General features: G+C 39.4%; 1 protein-coding gene across 1 annotated transcript in view; it reads left to right on the top strand.

Annotated features, from left to right (window-relative positions):
* mms4 (Methyl methanesulfonate sensitivity 4) overlaps window positions 1–25,690 on the top strand; it is a 219,978-nt gene that overhangs the window by 23,758 nt on the left and 170,530 nt on the right. The window contains exon 3 of the mRNA XM_090371307.1: window positions 20,437–20,560. Coding sequence (XP_090227433.1) covers window positions 20,437–20,560 — 124 coding nt within the window. The remainder of the gene's footprint in view (window positions 1–20,436; window positions 20,561–25,690) is intronic.

Genomic DNA, 25,690 nt, shown 5'->3' with positions numbered 1-25,690 from the left:
TCTGTCCATCTCTGTTGTTGTCTTCCAGGTTTTCTTTTAGCTCCTCTTGGGTACAATTCTGTTATTTTCTTGGTCCATCTGTCATCATGTCTTTGAGCTATGTGTCCTGTCCAAGTCCATTTCAGCTCTTTAGTTTTGATAAGAATGTGCTTTACTTGTGTTTGCTGCCTAATCCATGTGTTTCTCTTCTTATCCAACAGTCTGATTCCTAATATAATTCGTTCCATTCTTTGCTGTGTAGTTTTCAGCTTCTCTTCCATTCTTTTGGTGAGTGCTCAAGTTTCACTTCCGTAAATCGTGGTGGAGAGTATACATTGGTTCATTGTTTTACGTTTCGGCAAATTCGGATATTGCTCCTCAGTATTTGACTATATTTCCTGAATGCTATTCATCCGAAATTTATTCTTCTCTGTACTTCCAACCATTTATCATTGTTACAGCTAATGAATTATCCAAGATAAGTATATGAGTCCACCTTTTCAATTTCTACCCCTTCACAATTATATTCCTTTCTGTGGATACTTCTTCATCGTTACGTTTGTTTTAGCCATTTTCATCCACTTTATCTGAAATTTTAGCCATATTCATCCACTTTATCTGAAATTTTAGCCATATTCATCCACTTTGTCCGAAATCCTTCCTAACTCTGCATAACTGATTAAGGTTCTCCTCTAATTCATGGCTTATGATCACAAAGTCATCTGCAAATCGTAAATGGTTTAGGTACTCTCCATTCACATTGACACCTTCTACGACCAGTCCAAACCTTCTGAAAGCTTCTTCAAGGGCAGCAGTAAACAACTTTGGAGATATTGTGTCTGCTTGTCAAACTCCTTTCTCAATTTTAAATTTGCTATTGTCTTTGTCTAGTGTAATAAAGGAGGTAGCATTCTTATATATTTTCTTCTAAATCATTATGTATGGGGTGTCTGTACCTTGTCTTTCCAGTGCCCGAAATGTTGTTTTATGCTGTATGGAGTCAAATGCCTTTTCAAAATCCACAAATGCTAGGCATAATTGTGTTTTATATTCCTTTGCTTTCTCCATTAGCTGTGATATTACATGAAGGTGATCCATAAGGTAATGGAGATTTTCAGGACTGCTGGGAGTCATAGTGGAACAATTAAATACATGGGCTGTGTTAGGGTAACCAAGAGTAGGAACAGGTGCATGTATACTTGCATGTACAGCAATGCTAGGAGTATAGTTCATAAATTTGATGAGCTTGAAGTGCTAGTCAAGACATCAAAGGCAGATATTGCTGGGATATCAGAGACTTGGTGTCACACAGATATAAGCAATGCAGAATTGGAATTTGGGGAGTACAATGTGTACAGGCAGGATAGACAAGACAGGAAGTGGGGGAGAGGTTATGCTCTTAGTTAAGAAACACATAAAATCTAAGTAAGTGCATCCAATTGATGTTGGTGGACAATGCAGTGTTGAGTCTGTTTGGTGTGAAATAAGTACTGGGAAAGCAAAAATTAGAGTAGGTGTATGTTATAGGCCTAATGAATCTGATGAGTATAATGAGCAGTTGTGCAGAGAAATAGAGTGGGCCAGTAAATCAGAATGTCTTATAATGGGGGATTTTAACTTTCCAGATATTGACTGGAACTTGTGGGTTGGTCACTCACACACTAGCAAGGATTTTGTGGATTTATTGGATAATGTTTTCTATAGCAACATGTTCGAGAGGCAACCAGAGTGAGTAATACCCTTGATCTGATTATCAGCAGTGATTATTCATGCATTAAGAATTTGCAGATAAAGGAACCACTGGGTGACAGTGATCACAAAGTACAGATGTGGGAATTACTTAAAGATGTAATTACCATCAAGGCTAAAGGAGAAGGGCCTTTGCTTTTGTAAAGGTGACTACAGAGGTCTCAGACAGTTTTTAAATTCTGTACAGTGGGATCAACTGATGATGTTACCAACGATGAGTTCAAAATGAGAAGCCTTCAGTGACTTAATTTTGGAGGCTACTAGGCTTTTCATTCCAACTAAGAAATACTGTTCAAGGTTTAGGCCTAAATAGCTGTCAGATAAATTAATGAAGCTTGTGGCAGAGAAGAATAATGTATGGGATGCATATTTATTTTTATTTATTATTAGCCATATGATGCAAGGAAGCCTGAGGCTTATGCTGCACCAGCCAAAAAAATTTCCCAAGTTACCCTGAGAGAGAGAGAGAGAGAGAAATCACCAAGAAAGAGAAGGATGATGATATCCAGCTCAGGACCCTAGGTTTGCCAAGCCCATACTCACCAGATGTCAGCCCCTGGGGTTCAAAAGTATCAGGTGATACAGAAGCCTGTGGCAGGTATAAACTAGTCTGTAATCAAGTCACAAAGAAGGTTAGGCAGGCGAAGGCAGATTACGAGAAATCTTTAGCAAAGGATGCAAAGAAAAACAGCAAAGAGTTCTTCACTTATGTAAACTCTAGAAGGAAAGAGATGACTCAGATTGGACCACTTAACATAGATCGGTTGAATATTGATGATCATGCTCAGGTAACTGATAAAACTGAATGAGTATTTTGCATCTACATTCACACATGAGAAGTTATTCAATGAGGGGAGTGCCAGAAGTTTATCAAACGCTAACAGGGAGCTAAGTGATTTTGTAATAACTGAGAGCAAAGTGGAGGAGAAATTGTTGAAGTTAAACATAAGGAAGGCACCTGGGGTCGATGGGATCTATCCAGTTATATTAAAGGAGGCAGCAAAGGAAGTAAACAAACCCTTAGCCATAATTATGAGCTTCCTTGGAAGGGGAGGTCCCCATGGACTGGAGGTGTGCAATGTATCACCGATTCACAAAAGAGGGTTCAAAAGGTGACACAAGTAACCACATACCTGTTAGTTGAACTTTTGTTCTGGGGAAAATAATGGAATCACTGGTTAAAGAAGCATTGCAGGATCATCTAGACAAGACTGCAGTAATAGTTAAGACACAGCATGGGTTTGTTAAAGGGAGGTCTTGTCTGACCAATTTGATTGGATACTATGATGTGGTCACAAAGGAACTGAATGCCAAAAATAATTTTGATATCATATACAGGCAGTTCTCGTTTTACGAGTTCCCGGGGCAGGAGCAGCAGTGTGTAGCACACGCTTCTTGATTAGACCGGGGTTTGAGCCTGTGACTACCAAACACAGAGGATGCGGAAAGGTCAGGGAATGACCACTGCACATCCCCGGAGCAATGTGGCATTGGTTGCTAATGCTCCTAAAAAAAACAAATAACAATAACACTAGTTCCCGGGTTTACGAGTTTTTTTCCTCAAGTATCAAGTATCAACAAAATCGAAAATATGAACATTAATTGCAAAAAATGAATGCTAAACATTCACAAATACCACATTTGAAACCATGTGCATAGTTATAGTTATACAATACAGTGTACCCCGCTTTACGATATTAATCAGTTCCATAGACACCATTGTATCGTTAAAATATCGTAATGTGAACCCAATAACACATTGTTTTTTGGGTAATTTGTTTGAAGATTTTGGAAGTTGAAATTTTTGCTGTATAACTAAGCTATTTATCTCTCTAAAATGTCATTTTTATGGTCAAGAGTGTGACCTTAAGGCCATATAAAAGGTCACGAGGGTGGTTTGTAAATTGTATTAGTTACCAATTCAAATCATTAAAATACACTACCCTTTCATCGTTATCATATGTTTTGTTATAAGAATCAATTTTAAATGCCTTTGTAATATTTTTCTAAAGCACATTTCCGGAGGTCACGACCATAAAACAAAAACAATTTGCACTTTCTGGTTTATTGGGCTTTTTTGTTATTATAAGTAATTATAAACAGGTAGTAAGCTCGATGTTATGCATTTGCGAAAGTACCGATAGCTGGAATTGTATGGTTTTTATATTATTATGGTGTGAAATGTGTTTCCCCTTTACTGAAATCTTCAATCGTATAAAAAACAAATAAATTTTCAGAATCTTCTCTTCGTTCCTTTTTTTTTTTAAGCTTCGTAAACTTGTTACTCCACGCGAATCATGTTAGTTGCAATTTGTGTGTGCTGTTAAAAAATGCTTATGCATGCAATTGTGAAATTTATAAAGAAAAGAGATGATTATCTTGGAAACAAATGCCTCTTGAAACATTTCTGAAGACGACGACTCCTTGTGCAACAAACCAACGAGTGCCGAGCCAAAAATTAGTGCTCAACGAGTGTGCATTTAGTCGATGATGATGAAGAATAAACATTCTTCAACATTTGTAAGTCATAAATAATTTCTCTATTATTATAATTTGCTTGATTTTACAGACTATGTTTTCATTTCTTTTGATAAATCAATCATTGTTTAAATATAAACTAATTAGCTAATTAATTTCATTGTTGAGAAAGTAACCCATATTTTTAAGCTTATTTTTAAGCTTATATTTATATTTTTAAGCATATTATATTTTTAAGCATAAATTATATTATATTTTTAAGCATAAAGCGGGAAATAAATTCCCGCTTTATGAGCGCGTTCTAGGAACGAATTAACTCGTAAAGTCGAGAACTGCCTGTACTTGGATTTCAGGAAAGCTTTTAATACTGTTGCATGCGGAAGACTACTGTACAAATTGGAGAGGTATAGCATTAAGGGTAAGTTTCTACAATGGATAAAGGGATGGTAGAGTGGGAGATGACAGAGAGTGATAATCAATGGACACTGTTATTAGTGGAGTTCCCCAGGATTCGGTGTTGCACCCATCGTTGTTTTCAGTATTTATCAATGATATTGATGAAGGTATATCAGGTGTAATGTCCAAGTTTGCAGATGATACAAAGGTTGGCAGGGTTGTTAACGACAGTAAAAACAGTATGCTACTCCAACTGGATCTAGATAAGTTGGGAAAATGGGCTGAGAAGTGGCAACTGAAGTTTAACATTGACAAATGCAATGTACTGCATATGGGTAGCAATAACTGAAGAGAAACGTACCAACTGTGTGGTACTACACTCAGGGAAATGGAAAGTGATAAGGACCCAGGGGTAATTGTGCAGTCAAATATGAAGTTTGCTGAGCAGTGCAGACGGGCACCAGGGTAGGTCATGGAGTCTTGTCAATGATATATAGGAATTTTGCTAGCAAGGACAGGGAGGTGTTTATCCCATTATACAAGGCAATGGACAGGCCACACATAAAGTACTGTGTACAGGTCCGGAGGCCTGATTTTAGGAAGGATGTAGAGTTGCTAGAACAAGTACAAAGATGGGTGACAAGATTGGTGAAGGGAACAAAGGGGTGCATTTAAGAAAGGCTTAAGTTCTGCAAATTACAGTGCCTGGAGAGTAGGCACCTGTGAAGTGATCTGATTGAGGTGTATGATGCCATGAATGGGTTGAGCAAGCTGACTGCTGATGGGATTCTTCCTCTTGCTCAGACTAAGAACCTGAGGGGGGCACAGTTTCAAATTGAGGAAAGATAGTTGTAGAATAGATGTGTGGAAGTTTGCCTTTAGCCAGCGAGTAGTGGATTGGTTGAACAGGCTTCAATCTTTTGTTGTTGAAGCTAATAGCCTAAATAAATTTAAGGCTGAGTTGGACAGGCATTTGGAAAGAATGGAGGGGTGAAATGAGAGGTGTGTTTTTTTTTTTGGCTTTTTTTTTTTTTTTTTTTTGGCTTTTTTTTTTTTTTTTATGTAAACCCCAAACATGAGAGGTATTATAACCTATAGCACTTAGTACCGTGCTTGGGTTGGAGGTAGAGAAGATGAAAGAAGATGTTTGTTGACATTGGACTTGAACTTCTGTAGACTGTTTTATTCCATAAAACTGCAGTTGAATGAATAAATGAGGAAGATGAAAAGTTGGTTCTGTGAGTTTGAAGTTTGACAGTAAATGGATGTTGGCTGGTGGCGGCATGTGTTCCGACTGTTTTGAAAGAGAGAGCAGGAATTATAGAAGTCAATTCAGAAGAACAGTGCCGATGGAAATATCTGTAGAAGAGACATACAGCAGAAACAGTACATCTATGAGACAGCAAGTGTAGAGACTCAGTTAGAGATGAATCATTAATTAACCTAACTGCCCTGTTCTGAACGGAATCAAGAAGCCTGAGAGAGGTTTTGGGGGGCACCACCCCAGATGTGGGAACAATATTCCATGGTAGGGCGGATTTGCGATTTGTTCAGAGTGAACAGCTGTTTGGAAGAAATGTAATGCCAAGAGCGAAAGAGAAAACCAAGTTTTTTAGATGCAGAGTAATCAATATTTGTAATGTGCTTGTGCCAAGAGAGATTAGAAGTCGGGATAATCCCCAAAAGAGATATATCATTTTGCCTAGAAATCGGAGTGTCACCAAAGATAAGCATAGGAGCAGAAGAATCCTTCTTGTTTTATATCTGGCAAAAAGGATTCTTCTGCTCCTATGCTTATCTTTGGAGCAGAAGAATCCTTTTTGCCAGATATAAGACAAGACTGAGTTTTAGAAGGATAGAAATAGACTAAGTTGTCTTTGCCCCACTTGAAAATTACTTGAAGATCGGCATTTAAGGAATTGGTAGCAGATTTTCGAGAAGTTGAAGCTGATTTAGCAGGGCAAGGTTTCTCAAAATGGAAAGTGGAATGCAATGTGCTGTCATCGGCAAAACTATGGATAAGTTTTCCATTCAATGGAAGAAGGTCATTAATATACAAGAGGAAAAGAGTGGGGGAAAGAACCGAACCATGGGGGACACCAGCATTAGTGGAGAAGTTAGAAGACAGAGAGCCATCTACCATCACCCTCAGTGAGCTGTCAGAGAGAAAACTGGATAACCAATTACAAAAAAAAAGTTGGCAAACTATAAGATAGAAGCTTGTTTAGAAGACCTTTATGCCAAACATGATCGAAAGCCTTTGAGATATCAAGAACAACTGCTTGTGTTTCACTGAACTTTTCGATTAAAGTCCATAAATGGGTAATATAAGCCAGAATATCACCAGTGGATCAACACTGATGGAATCCATACTGCCGATCGTTGATCAGGCGGAAGGTTTCTAGGTAGTTTAAGAGTTGGTGGTTAATTGATTTCTCCATTACTTTAGAAAGAGTAGAAGTAATTGCAGTGGGACGATAAATTGTAGGTGGTAAATGACTTCCATCAACCGGTGAAATACCACCACTTTGCAGATAAGCTTACTCTATTAGTTTGACAATTCATGTTGTATTCAATAGTATGAAAAAGTGGGTGGGACATGCTGTATGAAGTAATGAAATTTTTTAATATGGCGTACACATGGTAAGAATATATCCAGATTGTTGACATAACGTGGCCTCGAGAATGCCCCTCGTATACACACTACTCGGACTCCCTACGGTCACTATCTTGCAGAGTAGAGGTAGCAAGATTATACACTAGCTGATCCAGAAGCCTCCTAGAGAGTTACCAATAGGTTCGGTCCAGTGTAAAACAGCTCTAAAATGGTATTCACAGGCGGCCGGTCTGTGAACGTTTTAGAGCTGTGCCCTTGAAATATAAGGAAGATTGAATCTCGCCACAATGTTAATCGAAATGATGAACTGATGCTGTATAAGCTTGCTTTCTTGCATCGATTGCCTCTGCTAATGCTAATGCATAGTTGAGAATCCTTTTCTAAAGCCAGCTTGCTTTTTTGGTTGATTCTCAATAAGTATTCTTTCTAATCTGTTAGTAATGACCCCTGTGAAATGTGGGTCAACAAGCTGATGTGAGACAACAAGCTAACTGGTCTATAATTTCCAGTATTTGATTTGTTTGATTTCTCATGCAGAAAAATTATTATTGCATTACTCCACTATTTAGGAGTCATGCCATTCCTAACGTATTTTGTGAAAAGGCCTGCCAGTTTGTGTCATGTCTCTTCCGCCCAGTTTTAACAACTCTACGGCAACTTCATCTTCACCCGGGCATTTTGATTCTTCGTTTTCTTCATTGCATGTTCTGTCTCATCAGGAAGGATATCGGTTATGTCGTATGTGTTGCAACTTCTCTCTCTCTCTCGTGCATGCAGTAATTCAGAATTTTTTTTGGCTGGTGCAGCATTAGCCTCAGGCTTCCTTGCACTATATGGCTAATAATAATAATGTGTTTCACCTGTTTCATTTCTTACTCCAATTCCAAAATTTACTATAGTTTCCCTTTCTGTGCTGTTTTGTCTCTTTCCAACCTTAGCATTGAAGTCCCCCATAATGATGGTGTAGTGAGTTTTCTGTTCATCTAGAAGTCTCTCAATTTCGGTGTATATTTCTTCAGCCTCTTCATGATGATGATGATGATGATGTTGGTGCATACATAGTCTGGTCACAATATTATGACCACCCCCAATTCAGACATCACACACGCCTAATGAATCATACAGCGCACTTGTCAAGTTCGTACACTGCAAGCATATAAGGCTTGATGTTTGGCATCCATGAACACAATAACAGCCTCTGTCATGGGTAAAGCATGTGACCTATCAGACCTGGAAAAAGGCATGATCATCGGCTATGGGCCAGGGGTGCCAGCATTTCCGAAACAGCGGACTTTGTGAAATGCTCATATGATGCAGTGGTGAAAGTGTATCAAGACTGGATGAATGGGACAGTTTTGCTGAACCGACGAGCCAATTGTGAATCCCCATGCCATTGATCCCAGAGGTGAATGGCAGCTGAAATAGTTGGTCAGGACCAATCGGCACGCTACTGTTGCTCAACTGGTTGTCCAAATGAACCGTGGGGACATTGGGCTCCAGAGCAGACGCTTGGTGACAGCACCCACGCTGACGGCCGTTCACCACAAACAACGGCGTCAGTTTGCGCAGCAATACTGACACTGGACCCCAGCCGAGTGGCAACAGGTGGCCTTCTCCAACAAGTCACGGTTTCTGCTCCACTGAGTGGATGGACTGTGTGAAACTTCCAAGAACAGACATCCGGACAAGATTGTTGGCAGAAGGCAGGCTGGTAGGGATGGCATTATGGTCTGGGGAATGTTTTCATGTCATGGCTTGGGTCCGCTGATACCTCTGGAGGGCACCCTGAACGCAAATGGTTACCTATCAATCATTGCCAGTCAGGTACACCCGTACATGTTGACTGTGTTCTTGAGGGCAATGGTATCTATGAGCAAGACAATGTGCCATGCCATGTCACCAGAATTGTCCGTGAGTGGTTTGAGGAGTACGATGAAGACTTCAAGCTACTCCCTTGGCCACCGAATTCCCTCGATCTTAAAACAATTGAAAATCTATGGGACCACCTCAATCGACACATCAGACGGATGGGTTCTCCACCAAGGAACCTACAGGAACTCCGGGGTGCACTGCAGTCTGCACAGGCACCTCCGTAGCCAGGTGGGAAGGAGCAGCAGTACGTAGCACACGCTTCTTGATTAGACCAGGGTTCGAGCCCGTCACCACCAAATACGGAGAATGCAGAAAGGTCAGGGAATGACCACCACATATTCCCGGAGCAATATGGCCTTAGTTGCTAATGCTCCTAAAAACCAAATAACAACAACAGCAGTCTGCACGGTCACAGATACCCATAGCAACTTTCCGCAGACTTATTGACTCCCTCCCTCCCACGGCAGCTGGCTGCGGTGCATGTTGCGAAAGGTGCATATTCTGGATATTAGGTAGGTGGCAATAATAATGTGACTGGCCCCTGTATGTCATTATAAATGCACGCATGCTTGTGCAGCACGTCAGTCAAGTGTAAAAGTGCTCTACTAATTTGGTCTTCATTTAATTGCCTGAACAGTTAATAACAGTGGTATTTGGTATCATCAGGAAGAGAAATATTTAGTCTCCAAAATGCGTGTATCAGCTTCTGAAAGAAGTCATCAGGTAAAGTTATTTTATTAATTTTAGATCTGCATAAGCAACTTTACTGACAAAAGATTTTCCAACACAAGTAGTTCAGTTCGTACAAGAAGGGCCAATTAAGCTACCCCAAGGTCAAGTTAGCACACATATCGGGGCGATACTTCTATCGCTTCCTCCCTGCCACTCCTTGCCGTATGCTTATTTAACCATCTGAGGTAAATACCTTAAAGGTAAAAACCCTTCATCCCACAGAATTGCCTCTTATCGCTAAAAATTGTATAGGTTCAGGATGACAGAGGCTATTAGTGAAGCTATTAACTTGCCCCGTGACAAAGGAGACTTCTCCATAATGGATCCCTCCCAAGAACAATACAGGTGCCACTAATTTGTCAGTAAACACCGATGAGTTTCCACCTCCAGTTTCTTCACAGGAACAAAGTACGACAAGAGAAACTACAAGTGTAACCACTCCTAAGGCTAAATCAGAACATCTTGAATTTTCAAGTAAAGTACCAATTTCTACGACCATAAATGTCGCTACTGATGCTTCTCAAATAAAACCTTTTAGTCCTGACACGTTGACTAGGGCTGCTGCTTCAACTGCCAGGAAAATTAAAATACCAAACGTCGGGACTGTCTTACTTTCAGATCTCTCCCCTGTCGATGCACTTACTTTCCTGTGAGAAGAAATTGAAACTTACTTATTAAACGACAATAGTAAGGTCACAAAAACTGCCATCAAAGCCATTCTTCCTTCTTGGAGCAGTCTTGAATTAGTTGTGAATGGCTTGATTACAGAAAATGAAGCTCTTAAGATGAAAATAAAGATGCAGCAGATAAGAAGTGATGACTCAAAAACTATGCCCACACCTCTCTCATATGCTTCTATGGCAAAATCTTCAACTTCTACAGAATTAGTTGATACTTCTTTGAACGTAGTTTCTCCCGAAAACTTCTCTGAGGCTACTGCACAATCCCTATTTCTATTAACCAAACAGACAGTCTGCAATCCGCTAATGCTAAAACTACTTCAACCAGAAAACCACATTTATTACTCCTAAAGGCATCTGAGAGTTCTACTCTTACTATGAGCATTGATGTTAAAGAATGTGTAGTCAAAACCTTAAAGCAAGACTTGAAAGAAGTCAAAGTTAAAGCTCTTTGTCTCATTAAAAACAAAGGCGTAATTTTAGAAACCGATTCCCGTAAAAATTTGGATACCATCTCTTCCTCAAAAATCCTGTCTGATGTTGGAATCATCCCTGAGATACCTAAGAAATTGAATCCAACCTTATTGGTATACAATATTGATAATGATTTAACCAAAGAGGAAATACTTGATGATTTCTACTTCAAAAACCTGAAAGAATTTAATTTTACACGTGAAGAAATCTCACAAGAGATCACTTTCCGATTTAAAATTAGCTCCAAATCAAAGAACACTTTGAATTGGGTGTTTGACTTTACCCCATGTATTTTTTCAGCTATTTCTACTTTAGACAAGTTATTTATTGGGTGGACCGCTCACCGATTTAAGCCTTTCATTGTTGTGATGAAGTGCTATTGTTGTCTTGCTTTCGGACACACTTCAAGTATGTGTAAACAAGAAAGACCTTCTTGTGGACATTGTGGCAAACAAGGCCATATCTTTGCTGAGTGCCCCCAGCAAGGATCAACCGCCTGTCTGCATTAATTGCAAGAGGCACAAACATGATGCTAATCATTCGGTCAGAGATATCAACTGTCCTGAATACTTAAAGGCTCAAGACACAGTAAGGCAACGAACAATTCCCTTCTAATATCACAGTCTTATCGAGTTCAAGCGCTTCCCATCCAAATATCTCGACTGTAAACTTAAAATTTCTGCAAGCCAATGCTTACCATTCACGCACCGTGGCAGATGAGCTAAGTCGTGTATCTGAGGAGGAACTCACTGACATTCTCATTCTTCAAGAACCATATCATAGTAAAGGACGAATTGTCGATATCCTTGCTCTTCTCGGATTTTACAACCAACTCATCCAGATCCTAAGGTAGCCATGCCATCGTAATATTTAATAAAAATGTTGATGTTTTACTCTTGTCTTGTTTAACATCACAGCATGCCATTTGCATTCAAGTCTTGAGTCCTAATCACTTGACTTAAGTTATCTCAATGTATTGCCCTCCGTCATCTGACTTGATTCCTCACTTACACTATATCGATTCCGTATTCAGTTCATTAGGCCTTATTCCTCTATTAATTTTACTCGACTTAAACTCCAAGTCTGCATTGTGGCATAGTTCTTTCACAGATGCTCGGGGATTACTGCTTGAGGATACCATCTTCTCCCATCAGCTTACTGTCTTGAATCAACCAAACCAGCCATGTACCTTTTCTAATTCCCTGGGTAAATCAAATATAGACATCTCTCTGGCCACAGCCCGTATTGCTCCTTATATTACTGACTGGCACGTTTAAACTGACCTAACAACAAGTGACCATCGCTCTATCGTCATCCTGCTGGGATCAACTCTTCCTCTTCAACAACCTCTTCGTAATCTCATACGTTACTCTCTTAGAAACATAAAATGAGAACGTTTTAATCGCTCCGTTCTCTCTCACTTGCCTGAAGACAACCTAGAAAATTTTAATTCTCTTACCACCGAACAACTGGCACTGCAGATTCAAAACATTATCATTACTGCAATTCAGAAATCTGCGCATAAAAAGACTAAAAACTAACTGCACATCTTGGTGGAATAATGAACTTTCCTCTACTCGGAAACTTGTACATAAAGCCAGAAAAATTTTCAGTGCAAACGGCGTACTTGGCCTCAAGAAGAAGTCAACAGATTACATGAAGAATACAAAACTCTCAAAAGGAAATACGTAAAATTGATTTATGAAAGCAAATTGCAATCCTGGCACAATTTTGTCCGTATGTCTGGGAATAATAATCCTTGGGCGTCATTTATAAAATTGCTAAAAATAAAATGATCTTGGGTGACGTCTTTAACTCCATTACTTCCAACAGTATGGAAACTCTTACACTAACAGACTCCATAAATGCCATCTTGGACCAACTGTTGCCTAATGATGATCTCACTATTGACACTTCACACCATATATCTATTTGAGATTTAAACCAAAAATACCTTCCTTTAGAAGAAACAAGTCCATTCACTGCAGAGGAACTTACTTCAGTCTTGAATAAAATTCAGTCAAACAAATGTCCCAGCGATGACCTGATTGACAATATATTTATTAAACACTTTTATGACCTAAGGCCCAAAGTTCTACTTAAATTATTCAACAACTGCTTAAATACTGGAACGTTTCCCAAACCATGGAAACACGCCATTCTTAAGATTTTACATAAACCTGGTAAGCCACTAGATAATGCCAGATCCTACCACCCCATAGCCTTGTTCTCTCACCTGGGAAAAGTGTTAGAGAGATTAATCGCTAATAAAATTACCACAGTGCAGGGAGCCACAAGCTCCACATCCTCTTTTCAATACGGTTTTAGGCAAGTGCTTGGATGTGAAGACGCCTTATTAGAACTTCACCACCTCATTGACAGCTCCACTTCCAAGTACGTTATGGCGATCTTTATCGATTTTGAGGGCGCTTTTGATTACGGTGGGAGAGTGCCCTCAGTAGACTCCGTTCCAATCTGCTCTCTTCAGCTTTATAAACTTGTTAGAAACTACTTTGTCGATCGCACCTTCATCACTAAAAGCACGAAGATTCACAGATCTGTCTCCCGTGGTTGCCCCCAAGGGTCAATTTTGGGTCCCTTGATTTGGAACCTAGTTCTTGATGATTGGCTGCTTAGAACAACTGAATTTCAAAATGTGCAACAACTTGCTTATGCAGATGACATTATCATTTTAGTGAATGGAAACTCAAGATCTGAATTAGAACTATGCCAATAAAGTACTCTTTGAACTATCGTCTTGGTCCTCTAAGAACAAATTAAAATTATCCCCAACCAAATCGAAGATCATGATTTTTAAACACAAATTAGACTAGGCAGACCACCAGTTGTAAAACTAGACAAGAAATCACTTCCCCTTGTCCGAAGCACCAAATTTTTAGGAGTTATCATCGACGACCGCTTTTCCTTTACTGCGCATATTCAACATCTGTCCGTCAAAGTTAAGAGTTTTACTGCAATGCTGCTCCAAATTACCAGACAAGACTGGGGATTGAACACTAAAACCCTACATCTATTTTATAATGCTGCCATAATCCCAATTACAACCTATGCTGCCAGCCTTTGGTTTAGACGTACTGCACTTAAAACTGTACAAACTAAATTATCCGCTATTCACCATTGTTTTCTCCCTTAGCCTACTTCACGTTTGCCGAACAGTATCAACTTCAGCTCTACAGACTCTTGTAGGCACCATACCACTTGATCTGTATGTTGTGTTTAGAGGGCTTTGCTTTTACATCCGCAAAGGCATTTCTATGGAATTTCAGGGAATCATTGTTAACCCTCAGGCTGATCCCAAAACTGAGCGAATCAGATGCTGGAATTTGTTAGTGAACACCTGGCAGAATAGATGGAATTCTAACGAAAAAGGAGCTATCACCAAAAACTTCGTTCCCGACGTAACTGCATTACTTTCATCATCCACCAGAAAATGGTTTTCACCCTCACTGTTTACCTCCTACATTACCCCAGGGGCTCACATCTGGTGAGTATGGGCCTGGCACACCCAGGGTCCTGAGCTGGATATCATCATTCTTCTCCTCTCTTTCTTGGTGTTTCCCTTCTCTCTCTCTCTCTCTCTCTCTCTCTCTCTCTCAGGGTAACTCAATTTTTTTTGGCTGGTGCAGTATAAGCCTCAGGCTTCCTTGCACCATATGGCTAATAATAATAATAATAATACTAACTGGTCATGGTTCGCTTAACGCAAAACTCTACCAATTCAGACTTTCCAATACAGTCTCCTGTCGATGTGGGCTACCGGAAGACTCTCCTCACGTACTTTTTGAATGCTCCATTTATGAGGATCTAAGATTGGCTCTTAAGGCAACAGTACCAAACTTGTGTCCCAGAGGTGAGAAGATACTGATTTCTGTCAACAGTTTCCAAGCCCTTCAAACCTTCTGCAATGCTGTCTTTAATCGCAGGAAGGCTTTTAACCTCAGTGTTAATTCAAGAAATCAAACTGAAAACACATTATAAATCATAATACAACTGTGTGCTGCCTCATCGTCCTGATGACGTCATATACAAAATTGTTGTGGTTTTCAAGAACACGCAAAGATTTTAACAGATGCTGCACTTTTCTGACTCATCCTTTATCAAGACTCTGCAACTAAATCCTTCCTCTGCTCAGTGATACTGTCATTGACCAGAGACTTCTGACACCACTCCAGATTAACAGAATTCAGAATTATATCTAGAACTTGTTCCTGCCGATCATGTTTGAATGACATTACTACTTCTGTTTGACAGTACACCTTTTTCTCTTTGTGGACTACTTTGGGCAGCATAAAGACGTGGGCAAGAAATGGATAAAGATTTTATTTATTTTTATTTTGTTTTTATTTTTATTTTTTTTTATATTTTATTATTATTTTTTTATTTATTTTTTATATATATATATTTTTTTTTTTCTTTCTATTTTTATTTTTTATTTATTTATTTATTTATTTTTTATATATATATATTTTTTTTTCTTTCAATTTTTATTTTATTTTTATTTATTTATTTATTTTTTATTTATTTTATTTTTTTTAACTTTATGCTATTCTCATCCTTATTTCTTCATCTTCTGCTGTCCTGTCTCCTGGGAGTGTGTGTGTGTGTGTGTGTGTGTGTGTGTGTGTGTGTGTGTGTGTGTGTGTGTGTGTGTGTGTGTGTGTGTGTGTTGTTACTGGCATGGGGTTCTTTTGAATGGTTCCAAACCCTCTTTGGACATTCAGTGCGTGACTGTTGAGGTTGGCCATGGTTCATTAGCATTAGCATTAGCAGAGGCATATGATGCAAGAAAGCAAGCTTATTCAGCATCAGCCAAAAAAAAAAAAAAAAAAAAAAACCCACTCCCATTTCACCCCTCCGTTCGTTCGAAATACCTGTCCAGTTGAGCTTTAAATTTGTTTAGGCTATCAACTTCAACAACCAGTGATGGAAGTCGGTTCCACCAACCAACCACCCGCTGGCCAAAGGCAAATTTCCGCACATCTATCCGACATCCATCCTTCCTCAATTTGAATTTATGCCCTCTGAGGTGATTATTCTGAGAAAGATGAAGAATCCCATTGGCATTGAGCATGCTCAAACCATTCAAAGCCTTATACACCTCTATCAGATCACCTCGCCGGTGCCTAGTCTCCAGACTCTGTAATTTGCAAAACTTAAGCCTTTCTTCGTAAGAGCAACCCTTTGTTCCATTTACTAATCTTGTTGCCCTTCTCTGTACCCGTTCCAGCAGCTCTACATCCTTCTTGAAATGAGGCCTCCAGACCTGTATACAGTACTCAAGATGTGGCCTTACCATTGCCTTATACAAGGGAATAATCACCTCCTTATCCCTGCTAGAAAAATTCCTGTATATCATTGATAAGACACCATGAGCTACTCTTGCAGCTCGTCTGCACTGCTCAGAGAACTTCATATCTGCCTGCACAATTACCCCCAGGTCCTTTTCATTCTCCACCACTGTCAGTGTAGTACCGCAGAGTTGATACGTTGCTCTGGGGTTACTGTTTCCCATATGCAGCACTTTACATTTGTCGATGTTAAACCTCATTTGCCACCTCTCAGCCCATCTGTTCAACCTGTCCAGATCCTGTTGCAGCAGCATAGCGTCAGTATTGTCCTTAACGACCCTGCCAACCTTTGTATCATCTGCAAACTTGGACATTAAACTTGATATCCCATCATCAATATCATTCATAAACACCGAAAACAACAACGGACCCAACACTGAACCTTGAGGAACTCCACTAATAACATTAGTCCACGTTGAGCAGTGTCCATTGATTACCACTCTCTGTCTTCTGCCACTCAACCATCCCCTTATCCATAGCAGCAATTTGCCTCCAATGCCACACTGCTCCAATTTGTGCAGCAGTCTTCCATGTGCAACAGTATCAAAAGCCTTTCTAAGATCCAAATATATAATATCAAAGTTATTCCCTGCATCCAGTTCTTTTGTGACTACATCATAGTATCCAATCAAATTGGTCAGGCAAGACCTGCCCTTAACAAAACCATGCTGCGTCTGAGCTATAACTGAATTCTTCTCTAGATGATCCTGCAGTGCTTCTTTAACCAGTGCCTCCATTAATTTACCTGGAACAGAAGTTAAACTAACAGGTCTATAATTACTTGTGTCAGCCTTTGAACCTCCTTTGTGAATTGGGGTCACATTTGCACATCTCCAGTCCATAGGTACCTCCCCTGAGTCCAAGGAAGCTCTCATAATTATGGCTAAGGGTTTGCTTACTTCCTTTGCTGCCTCCTTTAATATAACTGGATAGATCCCATCCACCCCAGGTGCCTTTTTTATGTTTATCCTCAACAATCTCTCCTCCACTTTCCTCTCAGTTATTACAAAATCATCCAGCTCACTGCCAATGTTTACTTTACCTACATCATTCTCCTTCCTGAATAACTCCTCATCCGTGAATGTAGATGCAAAATACTCGTTTAGATTGTTAGCCACCTGAGCAGGATCCTCAACTGTTGAACCATCAATATCCAGTGGACCAATCTGATTCATCCCTTTCCTTTTCGAGTTCAAGTATGTAAAGAACTCTTTTCTGTTTTTCTTTGCATCCTTTGCCAAGGATTTTTCGTAGTCTGCCTTTGCCTGCCTAATCTCCTTTGTGACTTGGTTACAGACCAACTTATATCTATCATAGGCTTCCATGCCACCCATTAATTTGTATGTATCCCATGCATTTTTCTTCTCTGCCACATGTCTCATTAGTTCATCTGACAACCATTTAGGCCTAAACCTTGAACAATATTTCTTAGTTGGTATGTAAAGCCTGGTAGCCTCCAAGATTAGTTCCTTGAATGCTTCCCATTTTGAGTTTGCTGTTGGTAACATCATCAGTTGGTCCCACTGTATAGAATTTAAATACTGTCTCAGACCATCATAGTCGCCTTTACGAAAACAAAAACCCTTCCCTTTACCTCTGATGGTAGTTACCTCCTTGAGTAAATCCCACTTCAACACACTGTGATCACTGCCACCTAGTGGTTCATTTATCTGCAGGTTCTTAATGCATGAAGAATCACTACTGATAATCAGATCAAGAGTATTGCTCCCTCTTGTTGCCTCACGAACATGCTGATGTAGAAAACAATCATCCAATAAATCCACAAAAGCCTTGCTAGTGTGCGAGTGACCAACCCACAAATTCCAGTCAATATCTGGGAAATTAAAGTCCCCCATTATAAGACTCTCTGATTTACTGGCCCACTCTATTTCCCTGTACAACATCTTATTATACTCATCAGAGTCATTAGGCCTATAGCACACTCCTACTCTCAATTTTGATTTCCCTATGCTTATGTCACACCAAACTGACTCGACACTGCCCTGTCCATTGATGTCGACTGGCTTCACTTCCTTGGACTTTATGTGTTTCTTAACTAATAGCATAACCCCTCCTCCCCTCCTGTCCTGTCTATCCTTTCTATACACATTGTATTCCCCAAATTCCAGTTCCGCATTACTTATATCTGTGTGACACCACGTCTCTGATATCCCAACAATATCTGCCTTTGATGTTTTGAGCAATACCTCAAATTCATCAAATTTATTTACCAAACTCCTAGCATTGGTGTACACGCAGGTATACATGCACCTGTTTCTATTCTTAGCTACCCTAACACAACCCATGTGTTTACTTGTACCGCAATGACTACCAGCAGTCTCTGAAATATCCTGCATCCTGTTTTTCAGACTTCTGCTCATTTCAATAGAAGCAGTGCAAGAATCACTTCCACCTCTGCCACTGGCTACTGTTAATCTATTAGTCCTTGTATCCCCCCCAACTAGCAGTTTTCCGACCCACCTAACACTGCCTCGACAGCATCAGCAAAAATTCTTGCACCCTTTCTATTTAAGTGTATCCCATCCCTGTAGAAGCAATCTCTCCTGTTAACAAGTACAGTCCAGGCTGAAAAAAATTCTACCCCTTGAGCCTTGCACAATCCCTCCAGGGCCGAATTGATCGACAAGGCTCTCATCATATACTCCCTCCTATCGTGTCTGGGCAGAATTGCAGACACTTTCAAGTTCAACCCTAATTCACGGCTTTTTTTCAACAGTGACCTGTACTTGCTAAGTAATTCCGCCGGTCTCCTACTCATGCGCAGTTGTGGCCTACTCCCCGTGGTGTAGACGGACACTGGGCAGGCTTTCCAGGTGACAAAACGGCCAGAAACAACTAAACAACACAACACACACACACACTGCATGAACATAATGTTACACACATTTCTGCACTGTTACAGTGCTCTGTAACCATCACAGTGTACAAAGACGGAGTTGAACTTTTGTTCAGGTGCCGTCCTACATAAGATACTATACATGTCTACATTATAACCTTTAGTTTGTATCTCTTAGAAATCCTGAGTAGTAATCTTGACACTCTTGGTGATGTACTTTTGAATTCTAAAATGTTGTGTTTTATATCTTTATGGACCAAAAAGCCAACTCCATCTTCAATCTTTTCACTGTTTCCATTGATATAAAGCAGATATTTTCACTTGATAAACTTATATGTGATTCATTTCAGCCAAGCTGATGATATTTCAATTCATATTTTCTAATTCCTTTTCAGGCTCTAATATCTTATCTTCACCGATGAGCGATCTTGCCAGCATGTGTATTAGAATTAGTTAATTCTCACTTAAGGTTTTCTCCTAAGAAATAAATTTTTTATTTTTATTTATTTATTTTTTTTTTTACTTCTTGATTTTCATATTTTGTAACAGGTTTTAGCAGTCTTGAAAGTATATATGAGATTTACTGTAATAATGTGGGGTTTCACATACTAGTAATAAATTTTAAAATTCAAAAGGTCTGTTATAAGCTGCTTACTATTAAAAAAAAAGTAAAGTAAAGGTTTTTAAAATACATTTTGAAAATTTCAGTTTGTATGCTTGGATATGCGTTTGCTATGGATCTTGTAAACAATACCTTATGGGATAATTAAATGAAAATTTCTCTTATGCTGGCTTTGGCACTCATATAATTGGACGAAGATGCTACAATTTGCATTTTTTGATTTGGGAACATTGAGTATTCTAAGTTTCTAAAAATTTTGGACAAAAAATTTTTTTACTTTAATATAATAAAATTGTATTATATTGGATAAATTTAATTTATAATTGGGTAAATGAAATGAAAAACGGTGCCATTGATTATGCTTCTTTTTATTAATGTTACGTAATCTTACTGCCTTGCTGACATTGAAATTTTTTTGGAATTTAATAGATACAGTATTGGCATAGACATCAAATAAATTATATTATCAGAATTTAAACTAGTTAAACAAGCCCAGTACATAGCTTTATTTAATATACACCTTTCTTATGAAAGTAAATGTTGTAGTTGATAAAAATGTTTTATAATATTGTTTTCATATTTTTAAAATATAAATTTTTATTAACTTACAGCCCTATTGCCATAGCCATGCATCGTATTCCAAAAAGTTCTGTTTCCAGCTCACAAATATTGACATTACCAGATTTAAGTTATGATATGGATAAAAGTGATGACTCAGATACTAAGAAGTCATTTGTAGGTCTCAGTACACTAAAGTTCTTGATGTTTGTATTTATAAATTCATTTTTAATTTATTTTATTTACTATTGTATATAACCTTATTATTGAAATAAGTATTTTAAATATCAGATGAAATTTTAATTTAGTTGAGAAGAACATTTTGGTCATGCATTAGCATTGGTTGGCCCTTGAGCCCGGAGCAGACATTCTCTCAGATATGCCAGACAAGCTGTGCTTATCCCTGCTAGAAAAAAGATTATTAGCATTAGCATTAGTAGAGGCATATGATGCAAGAAAGCAAGCTTATTCAGCATCAGCAAAAAAAAAAAAAAAAAAAAAAAACAACCACTACTCCCTTTTCACTCCTCCGTTCGTTCGAAATACCTGTCCAGCTGAGCCTTAAATTTATTTAGGCTATCAACTTCAACAACAAGCGATGGGAGTCTATTCCACAAACCAACTGCCCGCTGGCTAAAGGCAAATTTCCGCACATCTATCCGACATCCGTCCTTCCTCAATTTGAATTTATGCCCTCTCAGCTGATTATTCTGAGCAAGAGGAAGAATCCCATCGGCATTGAGCATGCTCAAGCCATTCAAAGCCTTATACACCTCTATCAGATCACCTCGCCGATGCCTAGTCTCCAGGCTCTGTAATTTGCAAAACTTAAGCCTTTCTTCGTAAGAGCAACCCTTTGTTCCATTCACTAATCTTGTTGCCCTTCTCTGTACTCGTTCGAGCAGCTCTACATCCTTCTTGAAATGAGGCCTCCAGACCTGTATACAGTACTCAAGGTGTGGCCTGACCAATGCCTTATACAAGGGAATAATCACCTTATCCCTGCTAGAAAAATTCCTGTATGTCATTGACAAGACACCATGAGCTACTCTTGCAGCTCGTCTGCACTGCTCAGAGAACTTCATATCTGCCTGCACAATTACCCCCAGGTCCTTTTCATTCTCTACCACTGTCAGCGTAGTACCACAGAGTTGATACGTTGATCTGGGGTTACTGTTTCCCATATGTAGTACTTTACATTTGTCAATGTTAAACTTCATTTGCCACCTCTCAGCCCATCTGCGCAACCTTTCCAGATCCTGTTGCAGCAGCATAGTATCAGTAGTGTCCTTAACAACCCTGCCAACCTTGGTATCGTCTGCAAACTTGGACATTAAGCCTGATACACCATCATCAATATCATTTATAAATACAGAAAACAACAATGGACCCAACACTGAACCCTGAGGAACTCCACTAATAACATTAGTCCACGTTGAGCAGTGTCCATTGATTACCACTCTCTGTCTTCTGCCACTCAACCATCCCTTTATCCATAGCAGCAATTTGCCTCCAATGCCACACTTCTCCAATTTGTGCAGCAGTCTTCCATGCGCAACAGTATCAAAAGCCTTTCTAAGATCCAAATATATAATATCAAAGTTATTCCCTGCATCCAGTTCTTTTGTGACTACATCATAGTATCCAATCAAATTGGTCAGACAAGACCTGCCCTTAACAAAACCATGCTGTGTCTGAGCTATAACTGAATTCTTGTCCAGATGATCCTGCAGTGCTTCTTTAACCAGTGCCTCCATTAATTTTCCTGGAACCGAAGTTAAACTAACAGGTCTATAATTACTTGTGTCAGCCTTTGATCCTCCTTTGTGAATTGGGGTTACATTTGCACATCTCCAGTCCATGGGTACCTCCCCTGAGTCCAAAAAAGCTCTCATAATTATGGCTAGGGGTTTGCTTACTTCCTTTGCTGCCTCCTTTAATATAACTGGATACATCCCATCCACCCCTGGTGCCTTTTTTATGTTTATCCTCAGCAATTTCTCCTCCACTTTCCTCTCAGTTATTAGAAAATAATCTAGCTCACTGCCAATGTTTACTTCACCTACGACATTCCCCTTCCTGAATAACTCCTCATGTGTGAATGTAGATGCAAAATACTCATTTAGATTGTTAGCCACCTGAGCAGGATCCTCAACTGTTGAACCATCGACATCCAGTGGACCAATCTGATTCATCCCTTTCCTTCTTGAGTTTAAATAGGTAAAGAACTCTTTTCTGTTTTTCTTTGCGTCCTTTGCCAAGGATTTCTCATAATCTGCCTTTGCCTGCCTAATCTCCTTTGTGACTTGGTTACAGACCAACTTATATCTATCATAGGCTTCCATGTCACCCATTAATTTGTATGTATCCCATGCATTTTTCTTCTCTGCCATATGTCTCATTAGTTCATCTGACAACCATTTAGGCCTGAACCTTGAACAATATTTCTTGGTTGGTATGTAAAGCCTGGTAGCTTCCAAGATTAGTTCCTTGAATGCTTCCCATTTTGAATTTGCTGTTGGTAACATCATCAGTTGGTCCCACTGTATAGAATTTAAATACTGTCTCAGACCATCATAGTCGCCTTTACGAAAGCAAAAACCCTTCCCTTTGCCTCTGATGGTAGTTACCTCCTTGAGTAAATCCCACTTCAGCACACTGTGATCACTGCCACCCAGTGGTTCCTTTATCTGCAGATTCCTAATGCATGAAGAATCACTACTGATAATCAGATCAAGAGTATTACTCCCTCTAGTTGCCTCCCGAACATGCTGGTGTAGAAAACAATCATCCAATAAATCCACAAAAGCCCTGCTAGTGTGTGAGTGACCAACCCACAAATTCCAGTCAATAACTGGGAAATTAAAATCCCCCATTATAAGACTCTCTGATTTACTGGCCCATTCTGTTTCCCTGTACAGTATCTTATTATACTCATCAGAGTCATTAGGCCTATAGCACACTCCTACTCTCAATTTTGATTTACCTATGTTTATGTCACACCAAACTGACTCGACACTGCCCTGTCCATCAATGTCGACTGGCTTCACTTCCTTGGATTTTATGTGTTTTTTAACTAATAGCATAACCCCTCCTCCCCTCCTGTCCTGTCTATCCTTTCTATACACATTGTACTCCCCAAATTCCAGTTCTGCATTCCTTATATCTGTGTGACACCACGTCTCTGATATCCCAACAATATCTGCCTTTGATGTTTTGAGCAATACCTCAAATTCATCAAATTTATTTACTAAACTCCTAGCATTGGTGTACACGCAAGTATACCTGCACTTGTTCCTATTCTTAGCTACCCTAACACAACCCATGTGTTTACTTGTATCACAATGACTTCCAGCAGTCTCTGAAATATCCTGCATCTTGTTTTTCAGGCTTCTGCTCATTCCAATAGAAATAAGTATTTTAAATATCAGATGAAATTTTAATTTAGTTGAGAAGAACATTTTGGTCATGCATTAGCATTGGTTGGCCCTTGAGCCTGGAGCAGACATTCTCTCAGATATGCCAGACAAGCTGTGCTTGCTACCTGGAAGTCTAAAATGCTGATGGAACTGATATTCTGGTGACACTCAAGTCAAGTTGACCCAATTTTGGTCTGCGATAGCCAAATCCTCTCTTGCACCTTCACAATGGTAATACTGTTAGTAATCCTGGATATAACTTCCATGTGCAAGCACACTGTGGGTATCCACTCAGATGCGAACCAACGTAAGCAGGGGTCGAAATGTGGTGCCCACACCACACAGAGGAATGCCACACCTCTGTGTTACTAGGTAGTAGATGACTTTCATCAACTGGTGCAATACTACCACTTTGCTTATTGGAGGCTTGAAGTTGTGGAACCCATGTTTAGTCTCCAGAGCCTAGTTCCAGTCAAACCTTCCCCATCTCTTCCATCATGCAGTATGATTTATGTCTTTTGAGGTTATGATGAACACCATGGTGAGATCCAAACTTCCTTACATTTCGAGGATACAGCTCTAAAACGGTATGTGCAGGGTGGCCGCTAGTTAGTACACCGGACCGAACCTATTGGAAACTCTCTAGGAGGCTTCTGGATCAGCTAGTGTATAATCTTGCTATCACTATGCTGCCAGATAGTGATTGGAAGGAATCTGAGTAGTGTGAAATTTCATTACTTCATACAGCATCCCCCCCCCCACATTTTTCTTAAATTTTGAAAACACCATGAATTGTCAAACCAATAGAGCAAACTTATCTGCAAAAATATCTAAAACTCCCAAACACTTCCTAGTTCATTTCACAAATTGGAATTTCAATTGGAGTGAGTAGCAGCCCAGAAAACAAGGTGCAGAGGATTTAAGAGACTGCTGGGAGTTATTGCGGAACAAGTAAATACAGGCTGCGTTAGGGTAGCTAAGAATAGGAACAGAGTTTGGTAAATAAATTTGATGAATTTGAGGTGGTGGTCAAGACATCAAGGGCAAATATTGTTTGGATATCAGAGATGTGTCACACAGTTATAAGGAATGCAAAACTGGAATTTGGGGAATACAATGTGTACAGGAAGGATAGACAGGATAGGAAGGTAGGAGGGGTTATGTTGTTACTTAAGAAACACATAAAATCCAAGGAAATATAGCCAGTTGACATGGCTGGACAGTGCAGTGTCGAGTCAGTTTGGTGTGAGATAAGTACTGGGAAAGCAAAATTAAAAGTAGATGTGTGTTATAGGTGTAATGACTGATGAGTATATTAAACAACAATACAGAGAAATAGAGTGGGCAGTAAATCAGAGTATCTTAAAATGGGGGAATTTAATTTCACAGATATTAACTATAATTTGGGGGTTGGTCACTCACACACTAGCAAGGCTTTTGTGGATTTATTTGATGATTGTTTTCTACAGCAGCATGTTCGGTAGGCAACTAGAGAGAGTAATACTCTTCATCGGATTATTAGTATTGATTCTCCTTGCATTAAGAATCTGCAGATAAATGAACCACTAGGTAGTAGTAGTAGTGGCATGTGATGAAAGAAAGCAAGTGTATGAGCTTATGCAGCATCAGCCAAAAAAAAAAAAATCACACCATTTCCTCCAAATGCCTGTCCAGTTCCTCCTTAAATTTATTTAACCTATTTTTTTCCAGAAATAATCACCCGCTGCCTAAAGGCAAATTTCTGCTCATCTATTCTACATCTGTCTTTTCTTAATTTGAATTTATACCCCCTTAGGTTCGTAATCTGAACAAGTGGAAGGATCCCATCAGAATTCAGCGTGCTCAACCCATTCAAGGCCTTATACACCACAATCAGATCACCGAGCAG

The sequence above is a fragment of the Mastigoproctus giganteus genome, chromosome 4 (genome assembly GCF_048544385.1).
Source record: "Mastigoproctus giganteus isolate SK-2022 chromosome 4, ASM4854438v1, whole genome shotgun sequence".
Classification (NCBI taxonomy): domain Eukaryota; kingdom Metazoa; phylum Arthropoda; class Arachnida; order Uropygi; family Thelyphonidae; genus Mastigoproctus; species Mastigoproctus giganteus.
Note: the sequence above shows the minus strand (reverse complement) of the source record. Positions and strands in the feature narration are given on the sequence as shown.